General features: G+C 38.0%; 1 protein-coding gene across 1 annotated transcript in view; it reads left to right on the top strand.

Moving 5' to 3' along the window:
* LOC131279372 (zinc finger protein 883-like) overlaps positions 1–13,812 on the top strand; it is a 79,415-nt gene extending 65,603 nt beyond the window's left edge. Inside the window, exons 3-4 of the mRNA XM_071216538.1 lie at positions 1,919–2,206; positions 13,778–13,812. Coding sequence (XP_071072639.1) covers positions 1,919–2,206; positions 13,778–13,812 — 323 coding nt within the window. The remainder of the gene's footprint in view (positions 1–1,918; positions 2,207–13,777) is intronic.
* The last annotated feature ends 3,993 nt before the right edge of the window (positions 13,813–17,805 follow it).

Below are 17,805 nucleotides of genomic sequence, written 5' to 3' on the forward strand. Positions count from 1 at the left end.
TAGAAACTCCAGTGAAGGTGATGTTGAATTCCCCAGAAGAAGCTGGCTGGCTGGCTAATAGCAGTAGAGGCAGAAATTCTTCCTTCTGACCTCTGAAATCCTCAGTTCCAGCTCCCAAGTCTGCCAACTGATCAGATGAGTAGACCCCTCACATTGCTAATGGAAATCTCCCCAATTTGCTGAAGTTGCAATCAACTATAGATGCAATCAAACTGATTACCTATGCCAGTCAATTTACAAAATATCCTCACAGTAACAATTAGGCCAGTGCTGTTTGACCAAACAGCTGGACACCACAACCCAGCCAAGTGGACACATGACATTAACCCTCATACTCCCTGAAATAAGTTTTTTAGCCCAGATATCTAATTTGCATTCTATCCTCATGGTTTCCCCTCCTTAGTCTCCACCTGAATGTCCCCTTTCACTTTAAATCACTTTAAAGTCAATTTGTTGAAAAGTGAAATCTCTAGCTTTTATTAAGTACCTCTTTTTCCTTCTTTACTCTTTCTGTCATTAGTGTCATTATTCTTCCAACCTCCTAAGCTAGAAACCATTGTATTTTTATGAATCTTATTTGAAAATTTTCCCATAATCAATATCAGTATTTTTTGTTTCTTCCTCCTCATATATTAGATTTACTCCTCTACTAAATTCTTATCAGTATTACCCCAACCCAGGACCAGACATTAATTTCATACTTTCATGCTGAATATGATAGCCTTATCCTCTTCTTAACCATTTTATATGGAATTAACAAGCATTTTCATCTAAACCATTATGTATTTTTAATGATACTACGCTGAAAGAAAATTTAAACTCTTCTGTCTCCTGCTATATGACATTGAATTTCTCTGTTTAATTGTTAGAGCTCTCCATTATCTGATCTCATTTCACTTATCCTGTCATATTTTTATCTCTGCATTCCAAAGACATGTATTAATATTTGAATTCATCTCATGGGCTGGTAGTCACATCATATACTTTTCTGTGTTTCATCTTTGATTATACTACGCCTTTTGTCTTACCATTTCTTTACCATGCCTATCTATATTGATCCTTTCCTTTTCTAAACCCCCCTGTTAATCATGACCTATAGTGTATAATGTTATATTTTTTCATTGCACTGCCTTCTTTTTATATTAAAAATTTTTTTTCTGTAACTGACATGTGAGTCTTGTTTTTCCCTCTAGTTTACAGAGGGAAGAGATAGTGTCTTCTCTTTAATCTTGAATACCTTACCTGAAGTCAGAGCAGCAGCTCCAAAGCAGAGCATTTCCAAAAGACAAATAATATTCTCACATGACATTAGAAAAATGTTCAAATGATGGTTCCCGAAATTCCACATTAGAAGAATTGGAATTCGATGACCAGTTTGAAAACTACCAGTATAAAAAGATTACAAGGAAAAGCTGTTTCAAAAGAAAAATCATGAACATGGTAATTTTAGAGAAATAGTTAATTTACGTGCAAACATTTTAAACAACTGAGTTTCTATAAGACAAAGACCTCATAATTATGACACAAATGGTAGGGCTTGAAATACAATTCACTTTAATTGACATTTTTCAGGAAGGTCATGGATAAAAATTTATTAGATATAAGAAATGATGCAGTTGTACCTCAAACCTTACTTATTCTGGGTACAATTTAAATGTAAAGCCATCATTCAGTACTGATGGGATCTGAGAAAATTTATATGAGAGAGAAATCTTATCAGTGTATTAAATGTGGGAAAGGCTACTCTTGCATTGCAAAACACATATTGGAGAAAAACGTTGTGAATGCACAATATGTGGTAAATCCTTGAGCTGAAACACTAATCCTATTCAACATCAAAGAATATGTACTGGAGAGAAACCTAATGAATGTAATGAATGTGGGAAAACTTTTAGTCAGAGTACTAACCCTATTCAACATCCAAGAGTTCATACTGGGGAGAAACCTTATGAATGTAATGAATGTGAAAAAGCCTTCAGTCATAGGCCATCTCTTAGAAATCATGAGAGAATTCATACTGGAGAAAAACCCTATCCTTGTAACGAATGTGGGAAAGCCTTTAGCCATATTTCAGCCCTTACACAACATCACGGAATTCATACTGGAAAGAAACCATATGAATGTACTGAATGTGGGAAAACCTTCAGCCGGAGTACACATCTTATTGAACACCAGGGAATTCATTCTGGGGAGAAATACTACCAGTGTAAAGAATGTAGGAAAGTTTTTTGCCACAGCACATCACTAATCCAACATCAGAGAACTCACACCAGAGAAAAACCCTGCAAGTGTGCTGAATGTGGGAAATCCTTCAACCATACCCCAGCCTTCATTCAACATCAGAGAATTCATACTGGAGAGAAACCCTGTGAGTGCAATGAATGTGGAAAGGCCTTCAGTCGGAGCGCACATCTTACAGAACACCAGAGAACTCAAACTAGAGAAAAACCCTTTATGTGTAAGGAATGTGGAAAAACCTTCAGCTGAAGAACACACCTTATGGAACATCTAAAAATTCATTCTTGCGAGAAACCGTATCAATGTAATGAATGTTAGAAACTACTTTGCTATTGAACATCACTAATTCGACATCAGAAAACTCACAGAGGAGGGAAAACCTACCTTTGTAATGAATGTGGGAAAGCTTTAGCTTAAGCTCAGCCCATACTAAACATAAGCAAACACATACAGTAGAGAAACCTACCAATGTAGTAAATGCGGTGATATTTTTTTGTTATAATACATTGTTAGTTTGACATCAAAGATCTCATTTCAGAAATAAAATCTTACCAGAGTAAGGAATGTGGGAAAGCCTGCAGCCATAATGGTCACACATGAGCATTCACAGTGGCAAACAACCCTAGGTTTATTATGTGAGTAAAACTTCAGGTGAAATACCCATTCACTCAAAACTATACTCTTTCTGCTAAGAAGAAACACTGTTCTTATAATTAATCTGGAAAACTTGTTAGCATTGAGAGAAAAGCTTTAATGGAATTATTCATACAGATTGAGTTTTTTTAAAAGAAATTTTTTATAAAGACAATTGTTTGCAGATGTACATATTTGCTTATAATTTAAAAATAAAGCCTTTCTGGTACACAGAATTTCTAGTGAAATGAAAATTGTTCACTGTACACATAATCTCTTGTCTTTATAGTAATTCCCATGTTAATGTGCAATGCTGAGTACATTTAAAGAGAGTTTGAATAACAAAATTGACAAGTTTGATTAATAGCCATAGAAAAAAGGTATTTTTTACTCAACAGATAAAATATACATTATTTTTCCAACATTCATAGAATATTTTTAATATGCTATAAATATGCCTAAAAAGAAAATCTGAATAAATTCCACCAGAGCAAACTATTCAGAACCTTCCAATTTTTTCTTACCAATAGAAATGGAATTGCAATAAAATTACAAAGAAAAACTAAAGGCTCAAAATTATTTAGAAATTAAAAATAAATCAGAAGAGGAAAAATGCAATTATTGGAAAACAATAAAGCTAGAACATAAGGGGAACGGACTTGGCCCAGTGGATAGGGCGTCCATCTACCACATGGGCAGTCTGCAGTTCAAACCCCCGGCCTCCTTGACCTATGTGGAGCTGGCCCATGCACAGTGCTGATGCGTGCAAGGAATGCCATGCCACGCAGAGGTGTCCCCACGTAGGGGAGCCCCACGCACAAGGAGTGCGCCCCGTAAGGAGAGCTGCCCAGCCCGAAAGAAAGTGCAGCCTGCCAGGAATGGCACCACCCACATGGAGAGCTGGCACAACAAGATGACACAACAAAAAGAAACACAGATTCCTGTGCCGCTGACAACGACAGAAGTGGACAAAGAAACACAGCAAAATGGACACAGAGAGCAGACAATGGGAGGTTGGAGGGTGAAGGAGAGAGAAATAAAAATAAATAAATAAATAAATCTTAAAAAAAAAGCTAGAACAAAACATTCAATTTAAGAAGATAGGAAAAAGAATAGCAACCCCAAAGAAAATAAAAGGAATGCCTTACTATAGATAAAAGCATACATTTATGAAAGAAGTACAAAAAGAGATTTGATAAACCAATAGACAAAATTTCAGGAAGTAGGAACAAGGAATAATAGAGTAAACAACATCCAGGAGTAAGGAAATGAATAGAAATACAAATAAAAAGGAAGTTAACATTTCTAATTCAGTCACAAATCAGGTTTAGCAGTTTAATAAAATCAGTCATTAGGTTTATCCTAGTACTGCCAAATTAGTTCAAAAGTATAAATACACATTACTAAGTAAAGAAGAAAAAGCATATATATATATATATATATATATATATATTTTTTTTTTTTTTTTTTTTTAGGTACTGGAGCCAGGAATTGGACTCTGGACCTTGTATGTGGGAGGCTGACGCACAATCTCTGAGCCACATCCACACCCCTGGGATGGGTTTTTTCATTTACTTTTTTCATTTTGTTTTGTTTTTAGGAGGCAGCAGCTCTCATTGGGAAGGCGGCACTCAACTGATTGAGCCACATCTGTTCCCTACATAGTATCTTAATAGATGGAGAAAAAGTATTTGGTAAAATTCTGCAGGAATTGGTGGCTTTTAAAACATTAGGAATAGAAGGAAACTTCCTTAAACTGATAAATGACATTTACCAAGAACCTGCAGTAAACACCCTAAATAACAGAAGCACTCTTCACCAGAGACAAGAGTCATACAAAGAATATTTGGTGTCACCACTGTTAGTCAACATTCTCGTGAAGGTCCCAGGTAATTCAATAAGAGAAAAAAGAAATAAGCTATTAATATTTGTAAGGAAGAAGACTGACATCATTTGAGATGATGAAAAAACCCAACTAATAGAAATAATAAAGTGGATATATAAAAGTGACATTCACAATACATTTCTAAAAACACCAGGAATTTAAAGATTCTAAGATATAAGAATAAGTAAGCCTTTTCTAAAGAAGAGAGAGAATAATAGTTAATAAATATACATGATTGAAAACAATAGTATAAACACATCACTTGTCTCAAATTTATCTTTAATTTTGAACATTTACTCAATGGAATAAAAAAAATAACAGCTCTATTGAGATGTCATTTACATGCCAGAAAATAAACTTTTGAAAGTGTACAGTTCAGTGCTTTTTACTATATTTACAGAGTTGTGTACCTATCACCATAATCAACTTTAGAATATTTTCATCACTTCAAAAGCAAAACCTTTATTCCTTAGCAATCACCCCCATGCTCTCTCTTCCCCAGCCCCTGCAATACACTCATCTACTTTTTCTTACTATGGATTTGTCTAATCTGGCCATTTCATAGATGGGATCATAGAAGATGTGAGCTTTTTTTTTGAGGGGGGGAGGTGTACCAGGGAATGAACCCGGGACCTTGTACATTGAAAGCAGGTGCTCAACCACTTAGCTACACCCACTACCCCCTTTTGTGACTGGGTTCTTTCTCTTAGCATAATTTTTTCAAGGTTCATCTATGTTATAGCATACATGCTTTTTATGGCCAAATAGTTTTCTCTATAATGGATATATCACCTTTTCTTTATCCAGTCATCATTTGATGGATTTTAGGGTTGTTTACACTTTTGGGCTATTAGGAATAGTGCTGTTATAAACGTGTGCAATATATGTTTTCATAAATTTGGGGGCCAAATAGTAATTCTGAAGAACTGCCAGTCTATTTTCCAAAGTGTTGCGCTATTTTACATTCCTTCCAGCAATGTATGAAGTTTATCCACATCCTTGTGTACATTTCTTATTATCTGACCTTTTGGTTATATCCTAGAGGGTATTAAGTGGTATCTCATTGTGATTTTGATTTGCATTTCATTAATGACTAATGATGTTGTAGCTTTGTAATGTCAGGCAGTGAAATTCCTCCCACATTGCTCTTCTTTTTTAGAACGCTTTTGGCTATTTGGGTGCACTTTCCTTTCCAAATGAATTTGGTTATTTCCTTTTCTAATTCTGTAAAGTAAGCTGTTAGTATTTTGATTGTATTGGATTGAATCTATAAATCAGTTTGGGTAAGATTGATATGTTCACAATATTTATTCTTCTAATCTATGAACACGGAATGTCTTTCCATTTGTTTAGGTCTTTTAAAATTTCTTTTAGCATTGTTTAATAGTTTTCTGAATATAGGTCCTGTACTTCTTTGGTTAAATTAATTCCTAGGTATTTGAGTCTTTTTGTTGCTATTGAAAATGGGATTTCCCCCGATTTCCTCCTCAGATTGTTCAGTACTAGTGTACAAAAACATTACTCATTTTTGGGTGTTGATCTTGTATCCTGCCACTTTGCTGAACTCATTTGGTAGCTCAAGTAGCTTTGTTCGTTGATACTTAAGGATTTTCTAAGTACAGGATCATGCCATCCACAAACAGTGAGAGTCTTACGTCCTTTTTTCCTATTTGGATGCTTTCAATATTTTTTTCTTGTCTAATTGCCCTAGCTAGAACTTCTAGTACAATATTGAAAGACCATGGTGACAGTGGGCATTCATGTCTTGTTCCCTCTATAGAGGGAAAGCTTTCAACCTCTCCCCATTGAGTATGTTGGCTGTGGCTTTTCACATATGCCTTTTTATCCTATTGAGGAATTTTCCTTCTATTCCTAAATTTTGAAGTGTTTCTATCAAAAAAAGGATGCTAGATTTTGTCAGATGCCTTTTCTGCATCAATTGAGATGACCATGTGTTTTGTTTTCCTTCAACTTGTTAATGTGGTGTATTATGTTGATTGATTTTCTTATGATGAACCAGCCTTGTATACCATGAATAAATCCCACTTGGTTGAGATGTATAAGTCTTTTGTATGCTGTTGGATTCAATTTGCAAGTATTTTGTTCAGAATTTTTGCATATGTTCATTAGAGAGACTGGTCTGTAATTTTCTTTTCTTGAATATCTTTATCTGGCTTTGGTATTAGGGTGGTATTGGCTTCATAAAATGTGTTGGGCAATTGTCCCTCCTCTCAAAATTTTTTGGAAGAGTTTAAACAGGATTGGTGTTAATTCTTTTCAAAATGCTTGGTAGAATTCACCCCTGAAGCCATCTGGTCCTGGACTTTTCTTTGCTGGAATATTTTTGATAATTCATATTTTGATATTCATTATCATATTTTGATAAGATTCAATCTCCTTAAATGTGATTGGTTTGGTAAGTTCTTGTATTTCTAATAGCATCATTGTACGTTGGTTGTGCATTTCTAGGAAATTGCCCATTTCATCTTGGTTGTCTAATTTGTTGGCATACAGTTTGTCTTTCATAATATCCTCTAATGATTCATTTTGTCTCTGTGGGATCAGTTGTAACTCCTCTGCTTTCCTTTCTGATTGTATTTATTTGCATCTCTCTCTCTTTTTCTTTGTTAGGCTATAGGGGTTTGTCAATTTTATTGACTTCTCAAAGAATCAGCTTTTGATTTTGTTGATTTTTCTCTTGTGTTTTTTTTTTTGTTGTTGTTGTTATTCTCAATTTCATTTATTTCTGCTCTAATCTTTATTATTTCTTTCCTTCTGCTTGCTCTGGGGTTGGTTTGTTGTTCTTTTTCTAGTTTCTCTAATTGTTCAGTTAAATCTTTGAGTTTAGCTCTTTCTTCTTTTTTAATATAGGCATTTAGGGTTCTATATTTCCCTCTCAAGTCTGCCTTTGCTTTATCCCATAAGTTCTGATATGTTGTATTCTTGTTTTCATTTGTCTCAATATATTTAGTGATTTCATTTGCAATTTCTTCTTTGACCCACTGATTATTTAGGAGTGTTATTATTTAGTTCATTTCTGAACTTACTTCTTCCCTGTCTATTATTGATTTCCAGTTTCTTTGGAAATGAATTATGATCTGAGAAGGTGCTTTGTATAATTTCAATCTTTTTATATTTATGGAGAGCTGCATTGTGCCCTAACATGTGGTCTATCCTGGAGAAAGGTCCATGGGCACTTGAGAAGAAAGTATAACCCACTAAGTTTGGATGCAGTGTTCTGTAGATGTCTGCTTATCATATTATTCAGTTTCTCTATTTCCTTGTTTTTCTTCTGTCTAGTTCTATCTAATGATGTGAGTGGGGTGTTGAAGTCTCCAATAATTATTGTAAAGAGATTCTATTTCTCCCTTTAGTTTTTCCAGAGTTTGTCTCATGTATTTTGGGGCACTCTGGTTAGGTGCATAGATATTTTTGACAGTTATATCTTCCTGGTGGTCTTTTCCTTTTATTAATATATAATGACCTTTTGTATCATTTATAACTTTTTTACATTTAAAGTCTGTTTTGTCTGATAGTAGCACAGCTATCCCTGCTCTTTCCTGGTTACTATTCGTGTGAAGTATCTTTTTCCAACCTTTCACTTGCAGCTGGTTTGTATCCCTGGGTCTAAAGTCAGTTTCTTGTAAGCAGCATATGGCTGGTTCATGGTTTTCATCCATTCCATCAGCCTGTATCTTTTGATTGGGGAGTTTAATCCATTCACATTCAATGATACTACTGTAAATGTACTATTTACTTTCTCCATTTTATTCTTTGGTTTTGATATGTGATATTTTTGTCTGTCTTGTTACTATTTTGGTTATCCTTTCTGATATTCTTTCTTCTAAATTCTTCTGCAAGCCTGTCTCTCCTGTCTTTTTCTTTCTGGTTCTAAGGCTTCCTTTAATATTTCCTGCAAAGGTGGATTATTTTTTGCAAACTCTCTTGGGTTCTGTTTGTTTGTGAATATTTTCTATTTACCTTCATATTTGAAGGACTGTTTTACTGGATAAAGAATTCTCAGCTGGCAGTCTTTCTCTTTCAGTATCCTAATTGTATCATACACTGTCTTCTTGCCTCCAGGGTTTCTGAAGAGAAATCTGCGGTAAGACTTATTGGGTGTCCCTTGTACATGATGGTTTGCTTCTCTCAGAGTTTTCTCTTTATCTTTGACATTTGACATTCTGAGTAGGATGTGTCTTGGAGTATGTCTGTTCGGATTTATTCTGGTTGGGGTACGGTGTGCTTCTTGGACTGTAAGTTCAGTTCTTTCACAGGAGTTGGGAAATTTTCAGCTATCGTTTCCTCAAATACTGTTTTGCCCCTTTTCCCTTCTCTTCTCCTTCTGGAATTCCCATGACATATGTTATTGTGTTTTGTGTCATCATTTAACTCTCTGAGTCCCTGCTCAATAAGATTAAGTGCTGATTTCTCACCAGAAACCACGAAGGAAAGAAGACAGTGCTATGACATATTTAAGATACTTCAAGAAAAACACTTGCAGCCAAGAATCTTATATCCAGCAAGACTCTCTTTCAAAAATGAGGGTGAGATTAGAATATTCACAGATAAACAGAAACTGAGAGAATTTCTAAGCAAGAGACCAGATTTTCAGGAGATAGTAAAGGATATGCTAGAGCCTGAAAAGAAAAGACAGGAGACAGAGGCCTGGAAGAGAGTCTAGAAATGAAGATTATATCAATAAAAAGAACTAAAACTGTCAAAAGAGTAGTGAAAGTAAAATATGACATAAAATTCCAATAGTCAGGGAAAAACTTAAACAGTGATGTAAAGCACTTGTATTCAGAAAACTGCAACTCAATGTTAAAAGAAATTTTAAAAGATGTAAATAACTGGAAGAATATTCCATGCTCACGGATTAGAAGACTAAATATCATTAAGATGTCAATTCTACTCAAATTGATACACAGAATCAATGCAATCCCAATAAAACTTTCACCAGCACTTTTTAAAAAATTGAATACATGATTATCAAATTTATTTGGAAGGGTAAGTGGTCCTGAAGAGCCAGAAACATCATCAAAAGGAAAAGCAAATCCTCATCTCCAGACTTTAAATCATATTACCTAGTGATAGTGGTAAAAACAGCATAGAAGTGGCATAAAGACAAACACATAGACCAATGGAAACAAATCAATGGTTCAGAAACAGACCCTCACATGGACAGTCAAGTGATTTTTGACTAGCTTGTCAAACCCACACAGCTCGGGCAGAATGGTCCATTCAATAAATGGTGCTGAAAGAACTGGATATCCACAGCCAAAAGAAGGAAGGAGGACCCCTAGTTCACACGTATCCAAAAAATTAACTCAAAATGGATCTAAAACCTAAAAATAAAAGCAAGAACCATAAAACTTCTAGAAGTAATTGTAGGAAAATATCTTCAAAACCTGGTGGTAGGTGGTGAATTCTTAAGGGAGATAAGAGAAGGACTAAGATGGACTGCTGATGTTTAATATATGTAGAAGTTTTAATTAGCTTTACCGTAAAAGTGTGGAAATGTATAGAGTGAATGGTAACAAATAGTGATGTGGCTGAAAATGGTAGTCTAGGTATGTAAATGCCAACTGACAGAATGCTAGAGAATAATCTAGGGACTGAACAGCACTGTAAACCAAGAGGTGGATGAGAATTGTGGTTGATGGTACAGATGCAAGAGTGTCCTTTGTGAACTAGAGCAAATGTATATCACTACTGCAGGGTGTTGGGAATGTGGAGACGCATGGGAAAAATACAGCTGGAGTGACCTATGGACTGTGATTAGCAGTAATAATATAATATTCTTGCATCTATGTCGAAGATGTACTGTGTTGATAATGGGGCAGTATGGAAAATGTGAGCCAAATATACACTATGGACATGGTAACAATCATATGATATTATCTTATCTGTAACAAATGTTCCACCACAGTGTGGTGTGTTGATAGGGGGGTGTTGTTTGGGAATTCTGCACATGTGCATGATTGTTTTATAAGTTTACAACTTCTGTCATAAAATATATTTAAAAAATAAAATAGGGTGGGTTATGGGAAAAACACACCAAATGTAAGATAAGGAATATAATTAATAGTAAGACTTTGACAATATTCTTTCATAATCTATAGCAAACATCTCATGACAATGCAAAGGTGTTGGTAAAGGGTTGATGCATGGGACCCCATATGATGTTATGCATGTTTGCTTTGTAAGTTTACAACATTTACTGTACACTTAATTGTTTATGTATGTTCATATATAAATGATATAAAGATAGTAATAGGGTGGGTTGGGGGAAAATACTTCGGTTAGTAGTAATATTTAGACAATGCTCTGTAATCATTAGTTAAAAAGGTTTAACAACAGTGCAAGGTATTGGTGGTAGGGTGCGTTATGAGAGTCTTGTAGGATGTCATATATGTTTGTTTTGTAAGTTCACAACTATTACTATACACTTATTGTTTATGTATGTTTATGTATTATGTATCTTAAAGCTCATTTTTTAAGTGCATGCATATTTAGAATAGTTATGTCTCTTGATGAAATGAACCTTTTATTGATACGTAGTGCCCCTCTTTATCCCTGGTGACTTTCTTTGCTCTGAAGTCTACTTTGATGTTAATATAGTCACGGCAGCTTTCTTGTGATTGGTGGCATGTCTTTATCCATCCTATTACTTTCAATCCACCTATATATTCATATTTGAAGTACGTTTCTTATAGACATTTTTTTGGGTCTTTTTTACTTATCCAATCTGACACTCTCTTTTAACTGGTATATTTGGACCATTCAAATTTAATGTAATCATTGATATGTTTGGATTTTTCCTTGTTTTCTGTCTGATTCCCCAGTTTTAGTCACTCTATATTTCTCCTTTTCTGCCTTCTTTTGGATTCTTTGAACACATTTTACTATTACACTTAAATATAAATTTGTTTTATTTTGACTATATTTCTTTATATTTTTAAAAAGATTTATTTATTTATTGTCCCCCTTCCCTTCCTCCCACCCCTCTGCTCTTTGCTGTCTGTGTTGTCTCCTCCTCTCATCTTTTCTCCTCTACGATTCACTGGGATTTGATCCTCAGACCCCTGATGTGGGAAGAGGTCCCCTGTCAATTGCGCCACCTCAGTTCCTGGTTTCTGCTGTGCTTCACCTTAACTCTCCCCTTGTCTCTCTTTTGATGGGTCACCATCTTGCTGCGTGACTTGCTTGCATGGGCCCTGGCTCGCCCCGCGGGTACCTGCCCGGGCACTGGCTCACTGTGCAGGCACGCTTTCTCTTCTTTTTCACCAGGAGACCCCAGGGATCAAACCCACGTCCTCCCATATGGCAGGCAGAAGGCCCACCACCAGAGCCACATCCGCTTCCCTCTTTGTATTTTTTTTAATGGTTGCTCACAGGACAACAAAATACATACTTACTTCTCATGCTGTACTTGGAATCAATACTTTCATTACTTCATTTGGAATGTAGATGCCTTACCACCATATAGTCACCTTACTTGTTCCTTTTATGCTGTATTTGTCTCATATACACATTGAATAATTTGGGGTTGTATTCTGGATAGTTTGAATATGAATTTATGAGACAGTGGGTCTTGTTTAAACACTCTTCCTGGTTTAGCAGGTAATTGACTCGCTTAGGTTCAGGAAACTCACTGAGTTTGAATTTTTCCACCTTCTTTCTGATACTTTTAAGAGATCTCAAATAACTGCCTATGCATTTCTAGATTTTACAATTGTGTTCAATGGGAAAGAAAGTCTGGTGTGAGTTTACTCCTTCTTGTCCAGAACTGGAACCAGTCAACATGTTTGCCGTGTGACCCAGCCATTCTACTCCTGGGTATATTTACCCTTCCTCTCCCCTCCAGATGAAACCACAGGACCACACACAGACTTGTCTCCAATCTGAGGCTGCAGGGACTCGGCTAGTTTACGGACCTGACCTGGTGCTCCGGCGCTAGTGGTGACGGGTAACCGCGCCCGAGGCCGCTCTCGCGGGAGGCGGCCCCGCCCTTATCGCCGCGTCTCTTGGGGCGCGGCCATCTTGGCGGCATCAAACTCTTTCAACCGAGCCAACTTTCTTTACACCCAGGCGGCCTCAGCAAGAGGGGAGCAAGACAGAGGGAGGGGTCTATTTGGGTGCTTCTTTGGACAGTTTTGTTTCGGGGTGGGGAGGAAGGGGGTGGTGGTGGTGGAGGGTAGTCGGGGACTCCACAGGGAGACTGCGCGGCCCGCTGTGTCCAGCGCGGGGAGGGCTTGGGACAGAGGCAGCTTGGGCTGGAGAGCAGCGAGGGCGAGGAGCTGGAGACCAAGATCCGATCCAGGGAGCAGGCGACACCAGCCGTCAGGCGGGCCAAGCTCATCCTCAGTCCGGCGGGCCCTGGGAAGCTGAAGCTCAGAGAAACAAGCAGCGTTTTTCATTCCATGCAGCCAGTAGAACAGGAAAACGAGCCTAGTCCAGAGTGCCTCCTGTCTGTTCACGGAAAGCTATGCCTTCTCCCTTCCTTTCCCGCCAACACATGCAGGGGCTGTTGATTCCAACCTGAAGGTGAGAAGGGACTGGACTCCCAGAAATTATCTACCTTGAACCATCTAGGAGAGAGTGTAGTAAATAAATTTTGACTATTTTTGATGTATAATTTTCTGAGATCTTGGGTTAATTTCCTCTTTTGAGAAAATTTGGTAGAATGTTCAATTGAGACAATGCTAAAAGATTTGTAAAAATATGACCAATAACTAACCAGTGTCCTGAAGTGATTTCTTTTGTCCTGGTGACACCTGGGCTACTTATGTATCTTCAGAATCACAATGTGAAAGGCTGTTTTATTTGCTCATGGCTTATGGCTTTTCTTAGAACTGAAAAGAAAAATTTTGAAAGCTTTTTAATACACTTGGGCATGAAGCAACCAAAACAGGATTTTTGGAATGCCACACAGCAGGTCTCTTTCCATTCCTTTATTTATTTGCCACATGTTTGTTTAGGTCATGCATTGTGCTCTTGTGGCCATTGACACGGCAGGTAACAAGCAGCCGGTGAAAGAGGTAGCCAAGTAGGGCCCAAGGTTGGACCTGGAGAAGCCAGCACAGGCAGGAATCAGCTTGGTTTTCTAGGAGTATAGAGAAGACATTGGAGGTTTTGAGTAGAGGAGTAACATGATCTCATTTCCATTTTTATAAGTTTGCTCTGGAAGCTCTGAAGAAAATAGGTTGCACTTGTGAATGAAAATCAATAAGGAAATGATTAGAGCCAGAAGCCATTGCTACTTTCTTTTTCCCCTAACATTTTTCCTCAACTAATTTCAAAAGGGGACCATGAATATCAGTTCTGAATTCTGCTGAGGCTCTCCAACTAATTGTGGCAAATTATGTTTACGCTGATGTATGTGTGTAATAAACACCGGGGAATACTCCTGATCACAGAAACCTTCCTACCCTGCACAGAGGAAGAAAGAAAGGCGGCTTCTGTGGTGTGCTGTGGCATGCACTTCCGCGTCGACTGGCCAGCAGGGGGCGACGCTCAGCCTTGCTGCGCTGCCAGCTCCTGCTCTTTCAAGGCATGCAGTGGGCCCATCAGCTGTCCTCTTTGCCAGCTTCAACCAGCTTCAACTGTGTCCCAAGCTGCTAATGGAAAATCGAGTTAGAAATTCTTCACCTTTCATCCACGGATGAGCTGAAGCAGATCCGGGCATGGACAGTGACCTTGGAGAGGCTGCTGCTCCTGTGGCCCCATAGGAACAGAGCTTCTAAGGCCACCTATTATCTACAAGATACTAAATCAAATGGACGTTTTCAGTCCTCATTTTACTTGACTTTTCAGACAACACTCTCCAAGACATATCATTACATAGTGTTTTAGTCTGCTGGGATGCAGAAATGCAATATATCAGAAGTGGGTTAGCTTTTACAATGGGGATTTATTGGCTTGCACGCTTACAGTTCCAGGGCTGAGAAAAAGTCCAAATCAGGGCATCATCAGGTGATGCTTTCTCTCCAGAGACCAACTGCCAGCAATCCTGGACTCCTTTGTCACATGGCAAGGCACACGTGGCATCTGCTGGGCTCTCCCTCCTCCTCTGGGCTTCCTTGCTTTCGTCTTCTTGCTTCCATGGTTCTCTCTCAGCTCCTGTGTCTGTCTCTTCCCTATTTATCCCATTTATAAAGGACTCCAGGAAGAGGATTAACACTTACCCAGGGTCATGCCTTACTGAAGTAACATAATCCAAAGGCCCTTAACTGAAGTAACACAATCAAAAGTCTGACCTGCAGTAGGTTCACGCCCTCAGGTGGGGTCCATCCAGCTTCAAACTGTCACACATGGTCTACACCACATGTGGTTAAGCTCAACATCACAGTCATTTAACACAGAATGACATTTGGTCTTTCTCATTGTATAAAACTGTGTCTTTAGCTGACTGATAATAAATAACAAACACATTGTACAAGACTGGATTTGGAAATAATGTATTTGAAGATTCTGGTACATTTTAAAAAATATATTTCAAATAAATCTGTCCCATATATACTATTTAGAGACTATTTAATTTCTCTTGAATTCCAAATGAAATCTAAGTGCTAAAATAAAAACTGATGGTTACCCCCCCCCAAAATTAGTCAAACTCCATGGCATACAGGCACTGCATTAATGTGTATTTGGTGAATTAAGTAGAGCAAAACCAAGTAATATTAGTTATTGCCAAATTCTTTCAGGCAGTTAACAGTTTCACTTTAAGCATTCCTCTAAGCATTTCTTTATGTTTCTTACATTATTGATTAAATATGCTTACAGTACTAAAAATTCTCTTATTTTTTATCTTTATTTTTTTATTTTTTTGTCTTTATTTTTTTAATAATAAATTCAAAAAATATGAGGTCCCCATCCATATACCTCCCACCCCCCTCACCTCACTCCTCTCCCCACAACAACAATCTCCTCCATCATCATGAGAAATTCATTGCACTTGGTGAATACATGTCTGAGCACCGCTGCACCTCATGGTCAATGGTCCACATCATACATCATAGCCCACACTCTTCCACATTCCACCCAGTGGGCCATGGGAGGACATACAATGTCCGGTTACTGTACCTGCAGCACCACCCAGGACAACTCCAAGTCCCGGAAACGCCCCCACATCACATCTCTTCCTCTCGCTACCTACCCCCAGCAGCCACCATGGTCACTTTCTCCACACCAAGGCCACATTTTCTGCAATTACTAATCACGATAGTTCATGAATAGAATATCAGTAAGTCCACTCTAATCCATACGCTATTCCTCCATCCTGTGGACCTTAGAATGGTTATGTCCACTCCACATCTATATCAAGAAGGGGCTTAGATTCCACATGGATGCTGGATGCAATTCTCCTGCTTTCAGTTGCAGGCAGTCTTGGCTCCCTGGTGTGGTGGTTGACTTTCTTCACCTCCATGTTAGATGAGTGGGGTAAGTTCAATAAGCCAGAGTGTAGGAGTTGCAAGTGTGTTGATGCCCATGGCCTGACTATCACATGGTCAGTCCAGAGATTCAGGTCCCCTGGGTATACATTAACCCCCAGCACCAACTACAGTTCCAGTAAAAGTAAAAGGAGAGACTTGTGGACAGAGATCACATCTAAGTCCAGCTCCATCACACAGAAACACAAACTCCAAAGTAGGGCCAACTGAGATAGCACTGAACTCCATCTGCCATGACCATAGAACCTGTGGGTCTCTATAGCCCTCAGCAGAACCAATAAATAGGGCTGTATCTACTTTATCTGTCTCTGGGACTCTACTCAGGTGTGCATAAGGGCAACCCCTCTGATAACCTCCTGGCTCTTTTTGGAGACTCATAGCCATATAAACTCATTTGTCCTTTCCATTTCCCCCTTTTATTCAGGTCAAAAAGCATTTTTAACTCCTGGTATTATACATAGACTGAGATATTCTGCTGGTCCTAGTTGACCCTTTTATTCAAGGTCATTTTCTAGTTACATCATCAGCTGGTACTTGGTAGTAATCCCTCGGCACCAGGGAGGATCATCCTCGGGAGTCATGTCCCACGCTGGGGGGAAGGCAACACATTTACATGCTGAGTTTGGCTTTGAGACTGGCCACATTTGAGCAACATGGAGGCTCTCAGGAGGTAACTCTTAGGCACCCTGCAGCTCTAGGCCTTGTTCTTATAAAAATTATTTTATTTCACATCAATGATTACAGTTCAGGAAAAGAAAATCATCAGTAGTATCACTATTATTTGTTTGAACCACATGAAACTTCCAAACTCTGTCCTCTAAAAATGGAAGTTTCATATGAGTCATCTCAATACATTCTAAGGAATAAAGTCCTAACCATAATTAATAAAACCATTCATGATAGGATACATAGAAAAATATGTTTTAAGTGGAGATAAAAAGAACACAGCAGGATTTAGCCACACCATGAAATCCCTGAGAAAGGTGAAAATTTGAACACATTGTATGTACATTATTTTAAAATCTGTCCTTGTGGGCTCATGTGGCATCTGCTTATATTAAAACACAGTAAATTAAACATACACATGTACACACAGATATAACTAAAATATTGGCACGGCTTTCCTCCCTGATTCTGATTTTAAAAAAAACAACACCAGTTAAATGCTATCCAAACTGTTTAAAAATGTCTATGAAAACCATCAAATGAGTGTGAATACACTCATTTTGAGGAATGAGAATATAAAAGTCTTGGCAGTCATATTGTAAAGGGCACCAAAAACTCAATCAACAACTGCAAAAACTGCAATAACTCAATTCAATTCTGACCCTAACTACTGGGAATTAGGCCAGACTCCAAAGGTACAAGCAATCCTTTCTCTAAAAGACTGTCCTACAGGCACCAACGGCAAGTTTGGGGGCCCAGGCTGCCCATGCTTCTGACCAATTGGCTACAAATTTGGGGGTTCCTGCCATACCCATTAGGTTCAATCATTCACTAGAATGATTCACAGCACTCACTGATGCCAGATACAGAAATGTGGGAATAGACACACGGGTACTCTGCAGGACCCAGAAACATACACAAAAGATC

Source organism: Dasypus novemcinctus, chromosome 8 (assembly GCF_030445035.2).
Source record: "Dasypus novemcinctus isolate mDasNov1 chromosome 8, mDasNov1.1.hap2, whole genome shotgun sequence".
NCBI lineage: Eukaryota > Metazoa > Chordata > Mammalia > Cingulata > Dasypodidae > Dasypus > Dasypus novemcinctus.